General features: G+C 53.8%; 8 protein-coding genes across 8 annotated transcripts; 3 read left to right on the forward strand and 5 right to left on the reverse strand.

Annotated features, from left to right (window-relative positions):
• Nucleotides 1-316: 316 nt before the first annotated feature.
• Nucleotides 317-1213, forward strand: CTAM01_11150 (U1 zinc finger; the record flags this gene model as incomplete). The annotated part of the gene is made up of 1 exon (XM_060527162.1): nucleotides 317-1213. The coding sequence occupies one exon, from the start codon at nucleotides 317-319 to the stop codon at nucleotides 1211-1213; it is 897 nt and encodes a 298-aa protein (XP_060378173.1).
• A 680-nt stretch (nucleotides 1214-1893) lies between these two features.
• On the forward strand, nucleotides 1894-3501 carry CTAM01_11151 (uncharacterized protein; the record flags this gene model as incomplete). Its single annotated transcript, XM_060527163.1, has 1 exon — nucleotides 1894-3501. The coding sequence occupies one exon, from the start codon at nucleotides 1894-1896 to the stop codon at nucleotides 3499-3501; it is 1608 nt and encodes a 535-aa protein (XP_060378174.1).
• Nucleotides 3502-3742: 241 nt separating this feature from the next.
• CTAM01_11152 (sugar porter family MFS transporter) lies at nucleotides 3743-5621 on the reverse strand (the record flags this gene model as incomplete). Its single annotated transcript, XM_060527164.1, has 4 exons — nucleotides 3743-4631; nucleotides 4717-4853; nucleotides 4918-5021; nucleotides 5075-5621. The coding sequence occupies 4 exons, from the start codon at nucleotides 5619-5621 to the stop codon at nucleotides 3743-3745; spliced, it is 1677 nt and encodes a 558-aa protein (XP_060378175.1).
• Nucleotides 5622-8247: 2626 nt separating this feature from the next.
• Nucleotides 8248-10065, forward strand: CTAM01_11153 (alpha amylase; the record flags this gene model as incomplete). The annotated part of the gene is made up of 1 exon (XM_060527165.1): nucleotides 8248-10065. One exon carries the CDS (start codon nucleotides 8248-8250, stop codon nucleotides 10063-10065), a length of 1818 nt encoding a protein of 605 aa, XP_060378176.1.
• Nucleotides 10066-10370: 305 nt separating this feature from the next.
• CTAM01_11154 (uncharacterized protein) lies at nucleotides 10371-11228 on the reverse strand (the record flags this gene model as incomplete). The annotated part of the gene is made up of 1 exon (XM_060527166.1): nucleotides 10371-11228. One exon carries the CDS (start codon nucleotides 11226-11228, stop codon nucleotides 10371-10373), a length of 858 nt encoding a protein of 285 aa, XP_060378177.1.
• A 2644-nt stretch (nucleotides 11229-13872) lies between these two features.
• On the reverse strand, nucleotides 13873-14800 carry CTAM01_11155 (uncharacterized protein; the record flags this gene model as incomplete). Its single annotated transcript, XM_060527167.1, has 2 exons — nucleotides 13873-14161; nucleotides 14241-14800. The coding sequence occupies 2 exons, from the start codon at nucleotides 14798-14800 to the stop codon at nucleotides 13873-13875; spliced, it is 849 nt and encodes a 282-aa protein (XP_060378178.1).
• A 1558-nt stretch (nucleotides 14801-16358) lies between these two features.
• CTAM01_11156 (uncharacterized protein) lies at nucleotides 16359-19982 on the reverse strand (the record flags this gene model as incomplete). The annotated part of the gene is made up of 3 exons (XM_060527168.1): nucleotides 16359-17232; nucleotides 17428-19726; nucleotides 19937-19982. 3 exons carry the CDS (start codon nucleotides 19980-19982, stop codon nucleotides 16359-16361), a joined length of 3219 nt encoding a protein of 1072 aa, XP_060378179.1.
• A 1911-nt stretch (nucleotides 19983-21893) lies between these two features.
• CTAM01_11157 (cerato-platanin) lies at nucleotides 21894-22368 on the reverse strand (the record flags this gene model as incomplete). Its single annotated transcript, XM_060527169.1, has 2 exons — nucleotides 21894-22079; nucleotides 22138-22368. 2 exons carry the CDS (start codon nucleotides 22366-22368, stop codon nucleotides 21894-21896), a joined length of 417 nt encoding a protein of 138 aa, XP_060378180.1.
• Between the last annotated feature and the right edge of the window lie 419 nt (nucleotides 22369-22787).

Here is a 22787-nt window from a genome sequence, read left to right on the forward strand (position 1 = left end):
TTGAAATGACTTCGTGATCAGTGACTGGCGAACATGGCATCCGATGTCGCTGCGCACCGCAGGGAGTGACATTCCACCTGCAGGGATGTGACTGGAGATAAGATAAGAGCTGCACGGACCTCAGCGCAGACATCTGGGCCGAACCTCCAAATTTCTGGCATGCGCATCCTGCCGTGACGTCTCGGCCAACCTTCTTTCGCTCTGACAACACACGAACACCCAGCCATCTCTTTCGACCAACATCTCTCTCTACCTTACCTCTACCTACACACGTACGCACGTACACCTGACACGTACGCAACGCGCACATACAGCCATGTCAGAATACTGGAAATCGACACCAAAGTACTGGTGCAAGCACTGCAGCATCTTTGTCCGCGACACGAAGCTTGAACGCCAGAACCACGAGGCGACGGGCAAGCACCAGGGCGCGCTCAAGCGGTTCCTGCGCGACCTCCACCGCGGCCATGAACAAGAAGAGCGTGAAAAGGACAGGGCGAAGCGCGAGGTGGAGAGGTTGAAGGGGATATCGTCCGGCACGCCATCATCATCATCATCCTTTTCAAGACCCGGCGGTTCGAGCAGCAGCGGCGGGCCGCCGTCGGCGGAGGCGCAGCGGAAACAGCAGATGGAACAGCTCGCCGAAATGGGCGTTTCGATACCGACGGAGTTTCGGGGCGATATGGCGATGGCGGGGGATTGGACGGTCACTGCGACAAAGGTTGTCGACGACGAGGAGGCGGCGAGGGAGAGGGACAAGCCTGTTGAGGCTAAGGCTGTTGGGGTGAGGAAGCGGGAGCAGACGGAGGAGGAGAGGGAGGAGGAGGAGGCTGTGAGGGGGTTGTTTAAGAGGCCTAAGAAGTGGGGGAGCACGAGGACGATGCCGGCTGACGACGAGGATCTTGATGCGTTGTTGAGTGGGAATACGCTGATGAGGGCTGTGAAGAGGGAGGAAGAGGTGAACAAGGCTGAGGTGGATGTCAAGACTGAGGTGAAGCAGGAGGGTGAGGGGGAGGATGCGGCGGGAGCTACGTCTGATGCGCCGGCTGTTAAGAGTGAGCCGGTGGAGGACGAGGCTGGGAAGGGCTTGGACGTGCCGGCCTTGGGAGAGGACGGCGTCAAGAAGGAGGATGAGGCTGCGGAATCCACGGAGGCCGCGGCGCCGGCGGTAGTGTTCAAGAAGCGTAAGCCCAAGAACATGCGACAAAAATGAAGATTTTCTTCTTTGGTGGGGAATGGATATACAGCAAGTCTGGGGTGCATAGCAAGGCGTTGGGCATTGGGTTCATACACTACATAGATACGGGGTTTTCGAAAGGATGTACAGATCAGCGGCCTCTTAGACGAATGGTCAGGGATAAATACCATGGATGTTTGCATCATGATCAATGGGAGTATTGGTCTGGCCGTCTGGCGTGTTGGTGCACAGTTGCATTGCATTGGTGATGGACGAATCCTTCTGGAGCGGCAATACAGCGTTCTATGTCCCATCGTCCCGTGTCCCATTGTCCCATTACCAAACGTGCCAATTACTGGGCCTGAATCTTCCCCCGGGAGTCTAGGACGGGGGTTAGCGGGGTAACACGTGACTCACTGGGGAAATGGAAGTCACTGCGCGCACCGGCACCGGGCAGAACGGGGACATTTCCTTCTCTTCCATGCGTCCAGTCATTGATTTTCTCGGCACGCGTGGACCTCCAACTCCCGTCACTCATTTCCATTGCCTGGTAACGTGGTTGGGGTCACACTCACTCACGTCCAACCTCTCTCATCCAAGGTGGACACCAAAACCTAAACAGCGCAACATCAACGAACAAACACAATCAGATCAGACGTTCAATCTCACCCTCACCCGCGCACTCAAAACGACCTGGTACACCATGAGGCTTCGCAATGGAAAAGACGATGGTGTCCCCCCCAGCAGCTAGTCCCTCCACCATATCCCCAGCCAGCAGCTCTCACCTCGGCAAACGCCACGACCACAGCGAGGACGCCCAAGAATCGTCTTCCGGCGGTGGCTACAATGGCGGACCGTCATCAACAACCGGCCGCAAATCCTCATCATCCGGCGGCTCCCGCCCCAAAAGAGCCCAAGTCTCCCGCGCCTGCGCCCGCTGCAAAAACCTCCGCCGCGCATGCAACGAATACCGCCCCTGCAAGCGCTGCGTCGACGCCGGCCTAGGCGACCAGTGCCTCGGCCTGCCCGGCCCCGTCTCCCTTGCCTGGGTCTCGGACGGCTCCCAGGCCTTTGGACACATTCCCCGCGAAGCTGTCCAGCGCATGGCCGATCTTCTTCCGGCGCGGGTCATGGATTACTGCGTCGATCGCTTCTTTGCGCGGTTGCACCCTACCATTCCCATCTTGACGCCCGAGTACGTTGCGCAGATGAAGGTCGTTGCCGGGCCGAGTGAGGTCGGGATGGAGGCGCATTGTCTTCTGACGGCTGTGTGCGCGTTGGTGCTGCTTCAGGTGGAGGAGCCGGAGAGTCTGTGGATCCAGGGCCTGATTCCGGAGAAGAACGCGCTGCATGGGCGCATGTTGTTCGAGGAGGCGCTCGCGGCGCATCGGAATTTCGCGAGGAGGTCGAATCCGACGTTTGAGCAGTGTCTGCTCACGTTTTTCCTGTACGCGTGCCACTCTGCGCTCTTTCACCACAGCCAGGCTTTCTTGTTTCTGAGAGAGGCGACGACGCTGTTCTTGCTGCTGCGGATGAATACACCCGAGGCGTCGGCGAGTCCGGCGGCGGCGGTGCTGGCGGACCGCTTGTTTTGGGTTCTGTTGGTGTCGGAGCGGTCGCACGGGATCCGGTACCGGCGGCCCGTGACGCTGCAGATCACGGCCGAGTCGCCTACCCTTGGCGCCGACGACCCGAGCCTTTCGGGGTTTTGGAGTTTGGCGGCGCTGTTCAGTCCGCTGGACACGTCGTTTATCGCGCTGTTGAATATGGAAAAGGTGGCGACGCCGCCGTCGAACGCGGCGTTGACGTATATCGAGACGGCGGTGAATGCGGCGCTGCGGTCGACTTCGGACCTCAAGGACACGCAGAAGGCGAATCTGAGGGTGACGCAGCTGTGGTTGCGGATCATTCTCTGGCAGCTGCGTCTGCGGTTCGGGTACCTTGCTGAAGAGTCTGTTCACTCGCCGAGCATGACGTATCACTACCCTCTCGAGGTGGCCAAGGACCTCGTGCTCTCGACGCGGGATTTACCCGTGGACAGTATCAAGGTGCACGGGGTTGGGTTGACGGAGAAGCTGTTTGATATCGCGAGCGCGGCGGTGGATGTGCTTGCGAGGGTGCCGATTACGAAGCCGTCGAGCCCGAGGGGCGGCCGGATGGGCGGGACGGGCAGTGGGCCGGAGGATGATTTGGAGTATATGCGGCGGCTTATTACGAGGTTGCCGGGGGGCAATTCGATTTACGATGACTTGTTGGAGAAGCATATTCAGCAGGCTGTGCCGAGTATGGCGATTGCGGGGACGTTGGCGCGTCGGCCGACGTGAGTTACGTTTTGATACCATGGATATGCAGCATATAGCACTTGGGAGGAGAAGGGAATGCGGGTTCAGAGATGGCGGAGTGAGATTAAGACCTGTTCATTATGCATGAGGTTACGCTAGTAGTGTATCTAGTAGAACAATAACTCCAAATATAGGGGTATCCAACATCCTCAAGGCCCACTCCTCGACACGTCCTTTCCTTGTCTCTTTCTGTCTCCCATCAGTGGCATGACAAATACAAGACTTAATGCTCCTCGGCCAACTTCTTCTCGCTGTTAAGCTCATGCGAGTACGGATCAATCTTCGTCTCCGCAAACTTCCTTGCCGAGACCTTGTGCTCAAACAACAGGTCCAGCTCGGCGTACGTCCTCCCCTTTGGCTCCGGCACGCGGAAATACACCCACACGGACGAGAGCAGACACGTGCCCGCCCAAAACAGCGCCGTGCGCGCGCCCCAGTTCCACGCCGTCGACGAGAGCTGGTAATTCGTCATGACATTCACAAAGATGTTGCTGGCGTTGTAGCCCGCGCGCGCGAGGACGATGGTCTTGTTTTTGAGACGCGTGGAGGAGAGCTCCGAGACGAGGGAGTAGGTTACGGGACCGACGGTGAAGTCGTAGACGAACGTGAAGACGATGAGCATGGCGCCGATGGCCCAGACGGAGGCGTTGCTGTCGGAGAAGGAGAGGCAGCCGACGATCAGCAGAAGGCAGAATTGCGCGCAGAGGCCGGAGAAGTGGATTGTGCGCCGGCCGATGCGGGACATGAGGAACCAGGAGCCCGCGGTGCCGACCATGCCGAGGGCGTACTGGCCCATTGACAGGGAGAAGGAGTTGCCGGGGTCCATGCCGGCCTGCGTCAAAAAGTAGGCAAAGTAGCCCATGAGGTTCTGCCCGCCGAGGGTCTGGACGAGCCAGATGCCGACGACGATTTCGGTGCGGCGGAGGTCGACGCCCTTGAAGCAGTCTGCGTAGGTCACGCCCTCCTTTGCGCGCTTCTCGAGCTCGTTTGTGTGCTCTATCATGGCGATCGTCTCGTCTGGGTTGAAGTTTGGTTGGTTGCGGGAGGTGAGGCGGAGGAGGGCGCGTTTGGCGGCTGGTTTGTCGTTGTGGCGGACGTACCACCAGGGGGATCTGCTGTTGTCAGTCAAAGCACAGCAGAGAATGGCTTCTTGAGGGAAAAAGATAAATAAGTATGGAATCTGGGATTGAAACTTACTCAGGGGCGAAGAAGAGGCCGATGAGGATGGGGATGGGCCACACCCATTGGACTCCAAAGGGGATTCTGTAGGCCCATTCGTCCTGGTGGTGGTAGGAGCCCTTGTTGACGGCCGCGGAGAAGAATTGTCCGATGACCTGGATTTTGTTAGTTTGCAACGTCTTGTAGTTTGCCTTCTCGTCCTTGTGAAGAGTGACCTACCCAGCACATGTTGATGAAGGTGGTGAGATACGGCCTAAGAACGACGGGAGCGACCTCGGAGGCATACGCTGGCGTGACACTCTGGAAAGCACCCCAAGGGATTCCTGCAAGACGTTAGCAGCGATACTCGAAGCCAGGATGGAAGTCGGGGCATTACCGCAGAGAACCTCCCCAAGCACCAAGATCTGCACATTCGGCGCAAAGAACAGCACAAAGATGAACGCAATCATCAACACCAGGAACCCCATGGTCGTCACCCGATACCCGTACCGATCCGCCGTCCAGCCGGCAATCACAAGCCCGAAAATCTCGCCGGCGCGGGCGCCGTTGCTGAGGCCGGACTGCCAGGCGGCGGAGATGACGTACTTGTTCTGGGCCTCGACAAAGGTGCCGTACTTGCGCTGGAAGACGGCCGAGGAGTAGAGGTTGCTGAGGAGGGCGAGGTCGTAGCCTTCCATGATGAGGGTGGAGGAGAGGAGGACGGACCAGCCGATTGCTTTTGGGTAGGTGCGGATGGCTTCGAGGAGGGACATTTTGTGTTCTGCGGAGGCGGCTTGGGCTGCCTCCGCGACGAGGTCTTCTGGGTGCGCGGCATTGTGGTTGTTGGGGGTTGCGGTGTTGGTGTCGTCTGTGATTGAGGTGTGGTGGTGGATGCCTGTTTCCTTGTCCTCTGGGACGGGGGAGGAGACCTTTGGGTCGGCCATTTTGAAGTTGTTTATTGTATGTACGGGGTATCAAGATTTATGATGCTGGAGATATTACGGATGAAAGATTGGATGAGATGTATGAGATGATGATGAGGAGGATTGAGGGAGGCGGGTGAGACTCGGGGATGCGCGAAAGTCGGACGCCTGAAGGAGGGAGGTGAATTAAGTTGAGGAGGGCATTCGGGGCGTCTTATATCCCTCCAAGGGTGGAAGAACCCGAATCAACTTGACAGCTTCGGTTGCAACAAGAAGGGTCGTAGTCAAAGTAACATTAGAAAGTGTTTGTAGCGCAACAGTGAACAATGGACGCGGTAGTGAGAAAAAAGGTGAGGTGAGAGGTTGGAAAATAAAATAAAAATCAGAGCTAAAAGTTCAGTGACAAGACGCCCTGCGCTTGAACCGTGCGCTCTACCGTAGTAATTAGTTGCGGTTCCCCTTGGGGAATAAGTTCGGGGAGGGGAGGGGAGAGGAGGGGGTCCTGGACAAGATTGGTTTGGCGTGATTACGTTGATTTTCGTGTGTGGTCATGATGGTGAGGTGAGGGAAGGATTTTGCAGCATGTTGAAAGTATGTCAGTCTCGGTTGACATGGGGTGGTTTGTTGCTGTGCCAAGCATCTGATTTTGGTGATGAGCCATTCCCTCCCCGGTCCTCAGTAGGGTGGAGGTTAGTCGGTGACTCTGTGGTGGTTAGGGGGAGGGGAAGATGTGTCGAATCACGTTGTTTTTCCCAACTCCATGGGCAATTTGTGGAGAAGCGGAGGATCAGTCTGTCAGTCTACCGGTACGGAGCAGGTATGAGAAATGATTGTGGAGATGACATGGAGCGACAGGATTGGTCTCTTGAATCTCGTTTTGGAGGGTTTCCCAGCTGGACCACCAAGACTTTGGAGACGAGCATGGAGATGGAATCTCAAGCTATGGATTGATGGAGAACCAAAGGCTTCACTAAGCCTTCTACAGGTCTGGTGATGGCGTTCTCGACTCGTGCCAAGGCGTAGCTGGAACCCATTCTGATCATTCTGAAGATGGCGGCACGAGGCGTCAACAGGAGACTCCGCCGGTGAAAGTTGTTGTGTACGGAGAGTCCGTATAGATAGATCAAGGGAAATAAGGAAAAAGTAGGGATCGGAAGGATGGGTTGACGCTATTCGCACCACGGCATCCATCTCACGAGGTCGAAACTAGATTGAGCGCCTCACCATCCCCGAGCCGAGCTCCATGCGCATGTGCGGCGTAGCCACCGTCAGCCAGGCCCGGGGCGTGGTCTTTCCCCAGATTCGGGATGAGACCAACCCAGCCATCCATGATCCAGCCCAGTTCTCCAGACTTTTGTTGGACGGCCCTGAAGCTCATCACCACTTTTTTCTTCCAGAGGCTTGACCGAGGCGAGGTCTGATTGGTGGGAAGGCATGACGTTTGTGGCTCCCGCGGGAGACAGGGGGGTCGGAGGGAGGTGCGGAGTCTAGCGGAGCATCTCCGGGTCCGGGTGGTCTCCACTATTCGAGGAACGACAGGGAAGGCGGAGTCTCCGCCCGTTGAAGATTTCTCTTTCTTCATCTTTTTTGCATCTTGTGTCACGGTACATCTGAAATGCATCATCATCCGATAAATGACAGCCACCATGTGCGGCGGATGCGGAGTCTAAGCACTTTCTTTCCATGTTCCAAGCCGCCGGAGCGCTAATCAAAGGCTAATGATGAGCAGAAAAATCATATGAAAATTGAGCAAAAGACAATCCCGCATATCTCCGCTTCTTCAACAACTTTACGGAGTACTGCGCACTTACGGATGCTTCGTATCCACCTTGGCACATCGAACGGGCGGAAGCAATGCGGAGTGAGGGGAAACCTGTCTCCTGCGACCATACGTTGCATACCTCACCGTACCTTACTGCGTATGGATACTTGATGCGAACCTGTGAGAGTGTGCGAGAGAGAGAGAGACGCAGCTACGAAGACTCAGCAATTAGATAACTAAGAAAAGGCGGGGAACAAGCTCATTCTCCCATCGGCATCCCCACAGACAAACGCACTCTCTTTTGAATTCTCACCCCGTCACACCTCACGCGATGCATCCTTTTCTCCCCACGGCCCTTCTACGGACTGATTCCGCCGGCACGACATTCATCCCCCCCTCCCCCCGTCCTCGATAGAAGCAGAAACCCTCGCCCGAAATGAACCACTCAACCCACACACGGCCACGATAACCACGACTCTACTCCCGAGTCCATTTCCCTTCGCACGAATACCCGCTACGCATACTCCCCCCACGCCCATCGCTCTTCTCTCCGCTGCAGGTCATGTCGCCACGCCATTTTTCTGCCCCGGCTACTGATCGCCGCCGTCCCAAGTCCGATGCAGCCCATTCGCCGCGTGGTCAAAATGCGAATCGTTCCCGGCGCGTCCTGACCTCTGCCCATTGACCTCGGATCTCTCCCACATTCGATCCTCACTCAACTTGACATCATCCTCCTCCTCTGCTACTCATCCCTCCTCCTTCTTCCGCCGTCTGTCTGTCCCTCTCTGCAACTCGTCTACTTCCACCTACCTGATTGACGACAACCCGCCCTCATTACAGCGTGGCTTGATACGGTGATACCTATCCAACAGCCCCTCCTTCACCATGGGATCCCTCGTCTGGGACGATGAGAACCGCTGGGTAGGCAAGCAGCCCTGGTGGAAAGACGCAACCTTTTACCAAGTCTACCCCGCCAGCTTCAAGGACTCGGACGGCGACGGCTGGGGCGATCTCCCCGGCCTCATAGCCGAGGTCGACTACCTCCACGAGCTCGGTGTCGACGTCGTCTGGGTCTCCCCCATCTTCGAGAGCCCCCAAGCCGACATGGGCTACGACGTATCCGACTACCAAAAGATCTACGCACCCTACGGCACCGTCGACGACGTCGATACCCTGCTGGACGAGTGCCACAAGCGCGGCATGAAGGTCATTCTCGACCTCGTCGTCAACCACACCTCTGTCGAGCACGCCTGGTTCAAGCAATCACGCTCCTCCAAGGAAAACCCCAAACGCGACTGGTACATCTGGAAGCCCGCGCGCTACGACGCCAACGGCGTGCGGCACCCGCCGACAAATTGGCGCGGGTACTTCGCAGGCCCGACGTGGACCTGGGACGAGCACTCCCAGGAGTACTACCTCCATCTGTACGCCCCCGACCAGCCCGACCTGAACTGGGACAACGAGGCCTGCCGCGAGGCCATCTACGAGGACACGATGCGCTTCTGGCTCGAGCGCGGCGTCGACGGCTTCCGCATCGATACCGTGAACAAGTACTCCAAGCGCACAGACTACGTCGACGCCCCCGTCACCGACCCGACGTCGCCGCACCAGCCCGCGCCCGAGATGTGGTGTAATGGACCCCGCATCCACGAGTACATCCGTGAGATGAACCGCAAGGCCCTGGCGCCGTACAATGCCGTCTCCGTCGGCGAGCTATCCCTGACGCCGCACCCGTCACAGGTGATTCCTTACGTCTCAGCTGCGGCGAAGGAGCTGGACATGGTATTTGAGTTCTCCGTGATTCGGCTGGGTAACGGGAACGGGTTCGGCGCAAAGTACATTTACCAACCGTTTCCGCTGTCGACGTTGAAAAGGTACACGGAGACGTGGCAGTCCTTCATCGAGGGGACGGATGCCTGGGCGACGGCGTTTTGCGAAAACCACGATAATGGGCGCGCGGTGTCGAGGTTTGGTGATGATTCGACGCCCGAGCTGTGGCTTGCTTCAGCCAAGACGATTGCGCTGTGGCAGGCGACCATGTCTGGGACGCTATTTCTGTACCAGGGCCAGGAGATCGGCATGACGAATATGCCGGCCAGTTGGGGGATAGAAGAGTACAAGGATATCGAGAGCAGTAACTTCTACTCGGAGGCGTTGGAGTCTGGGGATGCGGAGCGGATCGAGAAGACGATGCATGGCTTGCGCATCTTGGCGAGGGATCACTCGCGGATACCGTTCCAGTGGGATGATAGCCCCAACGCTGGTTTCACGAGGGAGGGCGCGAAGCCGTGGATGAGGGTGCATGACGAGTACAAGTCTATCAATGCCGCGAAACAGCGCGGCGACCCGGACTCCATCCTGTCGTTTTACAAGAGGGTGCTGAAGCTGAGGAAGCAACACCGCGATGTGTTCGTCTTTGGGTCGCATCGGTTGATTGACCCGGAGAACGAGAGGACGTGGGTTATACTCAAGGAGAGTCCTGCGCCGGTGAGTGGAAAGGATGGCGGGGTGAAGAGGAAGGCGCTCGTGGTGATGAACTTTTCGAAAGAGGATGGGGAGAGTGCTGGGGATGTTGCGGCGTTGCTTGGGTGTGAGGCGCCTGAGGTGCGGTTGTTAGTTGGCACGAGGGAGGGCGGGGAGTTGGTGAAAGGGGTTGCGCCGGCGTTGAAGGGGTGGGAGGCGAGGATTTATACCAATTTTTGAGAGTTTATATGTTGAATACCATGATGCTTGGCAGAAGTTGGGTTCAGAAACGAGGAGGGGCTCTAATGATATCGATGTTCATGCCAACCTAGACTAGTTCCTAGATCTTATGTAGCCAACTTTCTATTGCTTAAAACCTTTGCTCGTTTCAATAAATTCCGACCAAGGTCTGGGAAGTAACAAAGACACTCTTGGCATTTTATAGTAACACTATACCCTTAGTTGGAACCAATAATCGAACGACATCCAGCGCTTACATACAAACAGGAAGCAAAGTAGTTAAAGTAGAACAGCAAATACTGAGCTTACTCCGAAGCGTCCTCTTCATCTGGAGCTTGGAAAACAATGACCCCATGTCCCGCGTCTCCATCATCGAGCGTAACAGACTGGATGTCAGTACTCATTTCTTGAAATTCTCCTGCAGCCGGCAAGCTCGCTTCGCCGTCAACCGACTCCGGGTCTTTAATGCCGCTCTTCTTACGTTTCATAAACTCGCCGTAATGGAGTTGCTTCCTCTTCCCCCATCCCTTCGGCTCAATCTTCAATAACTGATAGCCGAATATGATATCCTGCATCGCCTCGAACCCATGCTGTTCTCTCTGGCCCTTTGAACCACTCACTTGCGCCCCAACACTAACCTCGGGCGACACTTCCACCCCGACCTGAGCATGTGCCGCCCTGTCTGAGCTACTGCTCTGCTTCACAGCAAACCCCTTGGCGATCTTGAGCCCCGTGATCATGTACACCGGCTTCGCCTTAATCCTCTCCATATTCATAAACGGTTTCACTGCGGGACTATTACACCGCTCGTGGATCTCCTCGTGCGAGGGGTGGCGCAGGAGGTACGTCGTCTCCAACACGTCCATGGTGTATTCGCCGTGCCTGACGTTACTGCGGCTGGCGCCGACCTTGAGTTGGATCTTCTCGAGGAAGACGCTCCACATGCTGACGTCGAAGCGGCGGGCTGTCTCTTGCGACATGCGCCAGTTGCGCTCGCATGCCGTGTCGGTGGCATACGCGCTGCCACTGCTGGGGTCTGCGTAGCTGCAGACTACGTGCGGTTTGAAGGGGTCGACGATGATGTTGCCGATGGCGATGGGGCCGCCTGGGCGGAAGGTCCATTGGGGGGCTAGGAGGTATGTTGGGTTCTGTACGAAGTCCATGTTGGAGTCAGCCAGATGGAGTATCTAGTGAAGTAACGTCGAGTCTGTTGGTTGCCTGCTTGCCTAGCTTGCTGATTTTTAGTATTTAAGCACATCGTCTTAAGCACCCTGGCACCCTCCCCCCCCACGCTCTATGACGATAGAATGTCGTGCTTCATTGGAAAATGAACGAGGACTTGCTTCTTCCACTACAATCATACTGCAATCAGTGCGGCTGAGGCCCGATGGCATTCCATGCATTACGCTGGAATCAAGGGCATCACAACCCAACGAGATCCGGGCACAAAATCACTACCGCCGCATACGCGACATTCAAATACTGAAACCTAATGATGCGTAAATTACGGAGCTAATACCACGAGGCTTGGTCAGATATGCTGGCTTGACCTGCATCAGGTGAAGATATCCGTCGGTAATGAACTAGGGATCTGCTTGGTGCATAACCCTATCTCCGGCATTGCGCCTATTAACCTTCCGCATTTAGAGCAACGCGAATAACTAACAAAATATGGAGTTACCAAAGTATAGAAAGAAATCAAGATATTATGAGCTAATTGGGAAAGGGAAATACCAAGAATAGGGGTTTGCTATGCATCATCCCAAATCAAATGCCGAGGTGTAAGACAAGCTGTCTTACTCCCTTGAAAGGCAGCATGCCTCGCTTACTTGACATGAACGCCTTTGATACTTTTATTTCCCGTAGCTTCGACTTGAGATTGCTGATCGATGTGGTTGTTCGCAAGATAATAACACTGAAGTGGTGCTGCAAACTCCTCGGTGGAAGTTGATAAAACACAACAAACATCGAGGGAAAATATTTTCCATGAGCAAACCTCCGTTGCGTACCTTTAGCATCTACAAGGAGGGCATCGAATAATTTCCCTCATCCAGCGCCTAATTGCGACGAAAATACTGGGAGGATAAGAAAATGCTTTCTCCTAGGTCATTCGAAGACTGGACTCGGGGAGTATGGACCTCTTTCGAAAGTCTTGTGCCCTGGACGTATACACCTTTCATCCAGTGGCCATGTCAAATCCTTTGCTATCCTTAATTTGAATTCAGAAACGATAAATGTGATAATGGTTTGAGCCTTGATATCCACAGATTCGGGGTGCTGACTAATTTTACCATCAATCAATGTTCCTAACTCCATGTCAGACTCCATTGGACGCACAAGTAATACTTGAACAGAAGACTCTGCCGCCACGATGCAACGAATATCTCAGCTCACTCTTCGCAACATTGGGCTACCAATATATCCGATGAGATTCGAGTATAATATTTAATAATCGATTCTCTACAACACTCAATAAACTCTCAAGAACGTTCTTGAAGCTTCGGAATGATCCTTTTTAATTATCGCATTGGGTGCCGTCGTAGAATGAACGGTTACACAACGTAGCATATTGCACTGATGAAGCTAAAGCTTTGACACAAGTTTTGTATTACGAATTCAATCTATTAACCCATTCATGAGATGTTCGTAATTTGAATTGACTCTGACGGCCTTATGAAATTCGGAAATCGATAACTTGATGTGATAGGAAGTCTTCAAAACTACTCCCGTTGGGCGCACCGATCCTCAGTCCCTCATTCTCGTATTATCATAGAATCTCTCTGAAGGAGTTTAAAAATCTTATGAATGTAAAATTCTGTTCCTCATAAAGAGTCTCTAAGCTGTCATCTTCAGCCGATTTACTAGACGTAGTCAATTCTGAATCCGAAGCTTCTGATCCGCTGCCTTCTTGGACATCTTGTTGATCTGGCTTGCGTACTGAGACTTCTTGAGTCTCAACCTCAATGAGCCCCTTGGGCACTAATTTTGAGATTTAGCTTGGCAGCGAAGATTTTGAGCAGAGCACTAACCAATCTCCAAGAATTCCTCCAAAGCCTCCAGCAAGCCCTCGAGGTGACGGCATATTACTTTACTCGCATTATTTCTATCTCTCAAGCGCTGATCAAGTGACGATTTACTGCTGCTTCTTGTGTTGAAGCTAGCCGCCCAGATGTTAAAGTCGGCCTGACGGTCTTCCATCCACGCTGGAGCGGAAGCAGATCCTTAACTGACGATGAGCCGGCCGAAAGCAGCTTTGCAGTCTGATATGCGCTGGGGGATGGCAGGGGCTTCCATGTTAGGACGTAACCGGTTGGTGTTGGCTCACAAGGCACGTGGATTGCGATGTAAAGTTGGAAGTTCCCCAACGTCGCCGTTGTGCGAATTAGAGATGTTTTAGTACTTTCAATCTGGGCTGTTGTTGAACAATAACCTATGGAGACGGCTTTGTTTGCTTTTCACAGAATTGGACATTGGTCGCGAGGGAGTTTGGCAGTAGAGAGACGGGAATGGAATCCCTTGTTCGAGAACAATGAGCACAAAGGAACCTGGCTTCGATCCAGTTGCCCTCCTCTTCCAAGCCAAGTTTTGTTAGCTAGGAGCCCACCTCTTTTACCACACTCAGGCGTGGGATGCTGCTAATTTCTACCCTTTCTTCTCCTTTCGTGCTCGAATCACGTTGTGTTTTGCTGCATTAGCGGTAAATCAAAGGCTGATTTACTTGCCAATCCAAAATTTGTATCGGATCGCAATTCATGGGCTCTTGACGAGGAAGAAAGAATGTATAGGGATTGAATGCCTCAAAACTTGCTAAATTACAAAGATCTCGCTTCCATCTCCAGGTGCAATCATCTTTTTGTTTGCAACTCCTTCCTTGCGCAGGGTGTCCTTCATTTCAACAAGAGCAGCCCCAGGATTCATGAAAGTCGACCCTTTGGAATAGATCTCATGGTTCCATGTGGGATCCATAATGCCCTTGCGTATCTTGATGACTTGCACCGCCCAGACGAAGTCAGAAACATGCCCGCTTGACAATGACAGATTGTTCTCTGACGAACTGTCTATGTTGAAACCAACATCGGCCACACCAGAGAACCCACTGATCAAAGTTAGTCTTCATGTTGATAAGTACAGTCATCTCCTTCAGAACAATGGGGTTTGCTAGTTGGTTGTCTTACGCTCCGAGGCCGGCTTGGACTCCAATGTTACGTGTCTCCAATCGGGCGACTTTCGCACCACGAGCGACAATCATCCCAGTGATCATGAAGCAAGACCATGATCCCATTCTTTTGCTTCTTTGGATGTATCTCGACACCTCATTAGTAGCAATGCTGTCCTCTATGTATGAGTGTGTTGGTCGCATCATGTAGCTATCGAGAGCCTCGAATTCGGCATGGTTGATGACAGTTTTCTGGAACGCTATGCCAGCGCTGGTAGTCGCAGTAATGCCAGCAGCCGCCATAATAGGTGCACTGATCTGACCGGAGTGGTTTATTGACGGTCCCGACATTTTCTTGTAGATTGGGTTTTCGCGCCTCCTATGGAAGATGGGCATATCCACCGGGATCTCCATTGGGCCCCGAGTGTTGATGACGTCGTCAAAGTGCGAAAGATCGGGTACGATGTGACCACAGCAGTACAGCCCCTTGAGCTGTCCGGTACACCCGGCCACGTCGTCGGTCAATCCGATGGGCGGCGGATAGTGCGTGTTCCGCAGTACGAACCAGCATTTTTCCATTGTCGTGAAGAGTAAGATTGTGAAAGAAGTATGATTCTGAGAGAATATGAAAGTGAGCGTTGAATGCGTTCCTGTCTTGATTTATATCTCAATTTAGCTGTGTACCTTAGTGAAAGGGGATGGAAAGGCAGAGTTCCCCCTTATATAAGAGGAAATATTCTCAAATGTCCTCTAAAGACCAATTGACCATGAACCTTAATAGTATTTGTGATATAATCTCAGCGCTTAGGAAGAAAGCGCTTAGTTTGGCCAACTTTTCCCCAGGCATCAGTGGATATCACCATGTATCGCACTTCAGTTTTATCGTAATCCCGGTCCAACTTGCTGTTGCCGCCGAAATCAGTCCAGGAGGCTCTTCTGGGTCCAACCGCATGGTCCACTTCTAAGCGCCCGCATCGTCTTCAAGTTCCAACACAGGCAGATCATCTAAATTAAGTTTTCTGTTGGTTACTCCGAAACACACATCTTGACCAGGAAGGAATAAATGCTATCCTTGGCGTTGGTAGTGAAAGACAGGCTGGCGGTTATCCGTGCATAGGCTCCACTGAGAGAAATCATCGATCAATTCGTTCTTCACGAAATCAGCTCCAGATGAGCGCACCAAGCAATATGAAATCCACAATAGCTCTTCTCAAGTCCCTAGTTTCATGCTCTTGCAAAGCTTATAGATATGATATTTGAAAGTTCACAACTATGTTGCGTATGAGTTAGGGTGGTTTCATGACTCATCAGAGTTCTGCAATACCCCGAGGTGGGTGAAGCATTTATGAGAGTAATTGTGCCAAGCCCCTTCAAAGGCCCGTGTAAGGCTGTTTGCGCCACTTAAGCAGCTCACCAAAACAGAGAGCCCTCAATTGAACAAGAGAAACTAGCAGAGGTAACAATATGGACAAAACAAGCTCAAGAAAATTACCAGTGTCATCTTGCCGAGTCGGGCTGAGTGCTTGCGATGGATTGCATATATCAACACGGAGCCGATGAGATGGCCATCGGTGTGAACGGCACGACTGAAGGCCATCGAAACAGGACTAGCGGCGCAAGCAGGATTGTGCTTTTAAGCCAGGACTGTAATACAACGGTTCGTTGCTTGGGGTGTCCTGGCTGTCTTTACGTACCCAGACAAGGAGATAACAACAATAGCGGCGGTGGTAGAAAAGGACGAAACTTACATTTCGGCTGATATCCCATGTTCTTTCACAAGCTCGGATAATCAAGTTGTTTCTTTCCGGGGCTTTACCGATTAACTTTGTCGTGTATGGACCCGGCACCTAGAACTACGATGGTTTGTCGTTCATCCGTCACGGAACAAACACAAAATGCCACGACGATCACTGGGGACGATGCAGAGAAGCCTAATTTTGAACATACGAAACGTTGATAGAGCATTTTGGGAATCATCCAGGAAGTCTAACCCTGGCAATCTATGAACCTATCTACAGACTTTGTAGGAAATGGGGGTGTCTCATCCACTCATCACTCATTAACAGCCCCTAAGGGGGCAACACAATAGTTCCTGCTTCAATACCCTCCTCCAATGCTTGCTCGTGCCATCACACATTTAGTGAAGGGCCTGGGCAAGCTTCTGGCACAGCTGGCGGGTCTCGGGCTCCAACTGCTCCTCAGGCGGGCTGAGGACAGCCTGCAGAACGGGCAGGATCTTGGGGGTGAGGCTGGCGACAGTGGGGTTCTGAGCATCGTACAGGTTGTAGAGGGCCTGGTAGATGGGGGCGTTCTCCTCGTAGTCTTCCTGGAGGGGAAGGGCATCGACGAGGGCGGGCAGGACACGCGCGACGAACTCGGGGTTGGGGTTGCGGATGATCATGCGGGAGATGCAGCCGGAGACATTGTCGACCATGCGAGACTCCTTGATCTGAAGGAGGGGCTCGAGCTTCTCCAGGACGGTGGGGTACTGGGAGATGGTCTTGTCGGTGGCCTGGGAGTTGAAGATGAGCTGGCCCATGGCGTAGGCGGCGTTGGACTTGGCAAGGGAGTCGGGGTCGGTCAGGCGGTGGGTCAGGACGGGCAGGAGAGAGTCGGTGAACTCGGTGACGGCCTGGCCCATGTACTTGACAGCCTCGGCAATGACGCCAACCGCAGTGGAACGCTCGAGAGACTCCTGGGAGCTGGCGAACTTGAGGATGGGCTGTTGGTAAACTCTCCACATCTCGGCGAAGTCACTGCCGAGGACAGTGGCGAGGCCGAGAATGACGTCGAGGGCGGTGTCAATGACGAGCCAGTCGAACTCGGAAGAGCCCTCGGCAGCCTCTTCCTCCTCCTCCTCACCGAGATCCATCTGGCAGGGATGAGAGCGAGTGATGAGGCAACCGAGGATAGTCAAGCTGCTCTTGAGCAGCTCGTTGTGTGTAAGGATGGCGGGACCGCATGACTTGAGGGTGGCGGCGATGTTGCGGTTGATCTCAGTAATGACAGAACTATTGGGACGTCAGCAAAATGCCCGATTACATGCTAGCCATGAAAATGATGAAGATGCCCAATGAATCAGACGTGATCAATCGTGTTCTCAGCAACCGCACTTTGTGCGTCTGAGTGAGCTGGGTATAACGAGAGTTACTCATCCTTTAGGGCAGGGGAACGGGGAAGTAAAGTAGAGATGATGGGGTGCATACCGTTCGCTGTCCTCCTCCCAAACACTGAGAGTGGCCTCAACAACAGACTGGCCGAGGTCGTTGATGACCTGGCCGGGGTTCTGCTTGGGGGGGTAGCCAGCCTCCCACTTGGCGCCGGTCGACTCCTCGTAGAGTTGCCAGACGCGGGCGTAGGCGCGCCAAAGGGTAGAGATAGCAGCCTTGCGAGCTCCCTCGTAGGGGTGCTGAGCCAGGGGAGAAACCTTGCCCATGGCATCGGCAAGGTACTTCTCGATGGCAGCGCCGTCACAGGAGTGGGTGATGACATCGCCAAGAACCTCGAGCGCGATCTCTTGCTCAAGAGCGACGGCGGTGACACCGGCAAAGTCCTCAAGATCCTCCCAGTCGGCATCCTCGTCCATGTCCTCCTCATCGTCATCAGCAGCAGCCTTCAGGTTGAGTTTCTTGCCGTTGGAGATCAGCAGACCCTCGGGGATATCCTCCTCGGTAAGGCCAGGGATAGAGAGAGACTCCTCCTCGAGCTCAAGGCAGTCAAAGAGACCCTTGAAGACACCGGGAAGGAAGTGGGAGAAATCGTTGCCGTAGACCTTGGACAAAGAAGCCCAAAGGATGAAGCTAGTCTCCTTGAGGCGAGCGTTGTCGAGGCTGAGAGCCTCCTCACTGGCCTTCATGAGGTCCATGACGTAGGGCTGGAACTCCTGGGCGCCGACAGCGTCGGCAATGCGGCCCATAGAGTCGCAGACAGCCGAGCGGAGGTTCAGAGCCTCCTCGCCGTCCTTGATGGCAACGTACTGGCCAAGCGCACCCATGACCTCAGCGAAGTAGGGCTTGAACTCCTCGCGACCAAGAGCGGCAGCAATGGCGCCAATGGCGCCGGCAGCACCACCCTTGACGGAGAAATCCTCGTGGTGGAGAAGCTTACCCATGGGGACAATGAGCTTAGGGCCAAACTCCTTGATGAGGTCGTCCTCAAGACCCTCACCAATGAGAGAGTCAAGCGCACCGCAGACAGCACGGATAACTCTGACACTCTGGCTGTCGGTAGAGCCAACGACGGCCTCGAGGTTGGTGAGCAGGGCACCGATGAGCTCGCGGTGCTTGGGGGCGAGCTCATCAGCCATCTCGTCGGCGAGGTGGATGAGACCGACGAGAGCAGCGTGGCGGACGGAGACGTCCTGGTCGTTCAGCAGAGTGAGAACGATGGGCAGGAGAGGCTGAATCTGGGTGGCGACGAAGTCGGGGGCACCCTCGGAAGCGGTGCCGAGAGAGAGCATGGCGGACTTGCGGTGACCAGGGTTGGGGTTCTGGGCGAACTGGGGGAACTGCTCGAGCAGAGGCACAATGACCTGGCGAGGGGGCAGGTCGTTGGCCAGCTGATCGATGAGAGCCAGGGCAGTTCTGGCCGGGGAGTTTTCGTCGTCATCATCGTCAGTCTCGATCTCGGTGACAATCTGCATGCTCTTGACCATGAGAAGGGCACCCATATCTTTCATGCCCTGGATCTTCATGCGGCGGTAGCGAGCGCACTGGCTGAGGAAAGCCAGAGATTGCGAGCGAGCCTCCTCTTCGACCTCGTTGTTGATAGCGAGCTCGAGCATGAAGTGGATGAGGTCCTTCAGGTGGGGACCCAAGAAAGAGGAGTCGAAAGCCAGGAAAGACTGGAAGACCTCGAAGACATCACGGTAGTAGTCGTCGTTGCCCTCGGAGATGGCGTTCTTGAGGATCTCAACCATGGGCTGGACGAGCTGCTGGACGAGCTGAACGCTTTGGGTATCCTCCTCGGGGTCGATGATCATCAGAAGAGCGCCGATAGATCTGACAGAGTTCAGGCGGACATCGGCGCTCGCAGGATCGACGATGGTCTTCTGAACCAGGCCCAGAAGCTGCTGGGCCTGCTCAGTGAAGTGGGTGGGGTCGTTGTCGAGCAGAGCGAAGAGGATGTAGGAGCCGACCTCGCGGTGAGCAACGTTGTCGGCAATATTGAGAGACAACAGGCCGCGGACGAAGTCCTGGCCGTCGCCATCCTCAAGATCGAGACCAATAGCTCCAGCGAGAAGACGCGACTTGGAGTGACGGGAGGGAGCAGACTGATCGCTCAGAATGCTGTCCAGGATGTGCTTCTTGGCGGCCTCGCGCTGAGAGGCGTCAATCTTGGTCCAGTGTCTGGGGGTCAGGCGCAAAGCCTGGACGGAAGCCAGCTGTCGGATGGCGGCGTCATCGTGGGAGACGGTAATCTCGATGAGAAGCAGAAGAGACTCGGGCTTGGAGTAGTAGTTCTTCTGAAGCTCGGCCGTGACGGCCTTGACCTTCTCAGTGTCGGCTGTAGAGAGCAAAGAACAAATCAGCAAGACAGATTTCGCGGAAAATCAAGTGTGATGGACCGGATGAAAAAGCAAAATTTATAGGCGAAAAAAGCACGAGGAAAATAAGCGAGGGCGACGAAATGAGGCAGACGGGCTCGACCAGGTTTGCGGCCGGGGTGGCACAGGGCGATGGGGAATTCGAAGGGGAGTTGAGTAAGGTTACTTACGAATCTGGCTCGCTTGGAGCAGCTGGACCAAGTTTCCTTTATCCATCTTGAGGTTCTGTTGGAGTCTCGTCGTCCTCACAACTATTCGCAAAAGAAGGAAAAGACGAGGAGGAGAAGAAGAAGGAAAAAGGAGAGAAGGAGGTGAGAAGGGGAGAGGAAAGGGAAGTAAAGGCCCGGCGCAACTGAATTTTTATCCAAGCACAGAAGGACCAGGACGGGGTGTGTCGGCCAGTTGTTTTGTTGATGCCCGAACCACCTATGACACGCCGCAACGACGAAAAAATAAAAATAAAAATAATGAGAAAATAATAAAACCACCAGCCAAATGACAGCTTTGGAGGCAACCGCGGACTTTCACCACACAAAATTTTAGGGGACCAGTGTGAAAATTTCGAGGTGAGCCCCGCCACCACTGATAAGATAAGGAGGGGTAGAAGGCGTCGAAGCCTGAAGGAACCTGGAAAGAAAAAAGAAATTGATGCAAGGCGGGGTCAAGTCCAGGTACCCCTCCTCTACTTTTCCTACGCGCCTGCAGAAAATGCGTAACGACAGCATGCTTCTTGGTACGTACCCGTTCTGCCCCTCCATTCACGTGCTCTTGACTCTCGAATCTTCACTTGCATTGTTCACCTCCATCATCCATGTCGGGAGCCATAATACTGCGCTATGTCTTCAGACTGCCTGGCCAATCTGTCTTGGGTAATACAATGAGCTTACTAAACCATATGAGGCAATAAGACAGGCGCGGCTCGTCCACATTACCTTCCACGCTTGGTCATTGCTCACCTTCTTGCTAGTCTTGGTGTGCAACCGCAGTCAGTCAACATTGCAACTGCTTTTGTAATTGGGTGTACATTTTGCTCCCTTGAAGATATTCTTCTGGTTTTTGGAAGCCCAAACATTGTGTGAATGACTCCTGCTGTCTTGCTGTTGTTGAGTCTATGGGCATATGGGAGTAGTCCATCTTCATGCCTTCTACAGCTACCAGCATGGCTTCCGCCATGTGCAGCTTTACTTACCTGATACTAAAGTCGATGAGCAGAGGCCTCCATTTGAGATTGGTGTTGCGAGAAGAATTTTCAACAAGATGCCGCATAAATTGTGGGCTCGGTCTCGTTTCGAGCCATGCCATGCCGAGCTTCTTCACCGACACTTTCAAGTCACCGGACTATTAGCTCCACTTTACCCGACACGGATCCGGCTTTGGTTTCTCCATACTTCGGCCGGTTCCGGATGAACATCGGGCGGGTGCCGCGGCTGGTTCTGTGCAGTGAAGCCGCGCTCTAATTTGATATGACATAACTTCATCTGCCCTCGGTTTGAATTCGTTTTCTTTCCTCATCAGCTGCAAATAATCAATCTGGGTCTACAAAATGCGTTCCAAGACAAAGTTGATGAGGCCGAGCTTCTCATCCCTCTCAATATTCTCAAGTATATTCCCGGCTCATGGCTTATTTATCATCTGAGGTAGTTATTTGTGGGCTAAACATTCCGTATCGCGTCGATCAGATCAATGGATGTGGAATGCATCAAAGTTCCACTTCAAGCAGCAGTTTGAACTATGATAGTTGTTGCTAGCCATGCTCAATAGTCAGGCGATATCCAATGTGAGCTTGAAGAGCCTAGGTAGGAACAGTTCGGTAGCTAAATGGTCAAAGTCAAAACAAGCAAAAACTTCAAGATTCACTGTAAGCCAATCATGAATACCAAGTAAGCTTGTATCACCCAAGCAACGAAATTTTCATGTAACGCAAATAGGCAGAGGCAGGTAGCCCCGTCTCATTATGATTGATTATGCTTCTATGTAAGGAATGTATCGTGATATGCATATGCCAAAGGATTGAATAGCGCCGGTTCCATGCAATGTCGGGTGTCCTCCCAATCGAACACCCTCCAATTATTTGATGCTGATTAATATGCCGTACTTGTCGTTAAGTCGCTTGAGTGTCGTCGCAATTTACAAACCACAGGCGTCAAGGCCGACCTGGGTAGCCTGGGCATCAATGCGGCCAAGCTGAGCAGCCTGGCCGTTGGTGAGATCGTTCATGGCGCCAAGAGCCAAGTTGAACCCGGAGCCAGCGTGGTCGATGGCGAGAACGTTGATGCTCTTGCCGTTGTAGGTGAGCTGCCAGCAGGTACCGCACTATCGTGTGTGTTAACAAGTGTTGGCGAAGGTATGAGGAAAGAAGAGTGAAACTTACGTTGGGGGAGTTCCAGCCGGCGATGGCGTCAGCGCCACCGATGTAGGGGAACTTTGCGACCTGGCCCTGGTTCTGCCATCCGTACTTTGTGATGAGGCCGTTGGCACCGTCGGAGCAGGAGACGGCGGTCAGGGAGCGGGAACCGTCGTCGTAGCCGGTGTCGTAGGAGACGGAGACGGCGGCCGCGGCGGCGATGGAGGAGAGGATGGTGACGAGGTTGGAGAACTGCATCTTGAATGTGGTGTTTGGGGTGGTGAAGGTGTGGTTGAGGTGGTGTTGTAGATGGAGCTAGGGAAGCTTGTTTGTAGAGTTGTATGATTGTAGTAGTTGGAGATGCTGGTGTAGAAGCTGATGAGGTTGAGAGAGAAGTTAATCGAAGGAGGCGAGTCTTCGGTCTCTTCTTATACAGCCTCGATCTCAGCTCATCCCTAACAATGATCAGCCTCTTCACTACTTTAGGCTCCATCACCAGACCCGAACCGAAGCGGATCATGGTCTCCAACGACAAAGACAGCAAGAAGGCGGGAAAAAGTCATCCATGACGTTGCGGTCTCTCCGGCAATAGCGTCATGTCGTGACATGGCCGGCAACAGGACCCTTGGCCGGCTTGGCGAGGACTCCATACTACATGTCACATCGTATGGGATGAC

This window comes from Colletotrichum tamarilloi (genome assembly GCF_030869305.1).
Source record: "Colletotrichum tamarilloi strain Tom-12 chromosome Unknown Scaffold_58.1, whole genome shotgun sequence".
NCBI lineage: Eukaryota > Fungi > Ascomycota > Sordariomycetes > Glomerellales > Glomerellaceae > Colletotrichum > Colletotrichum tamarilloi.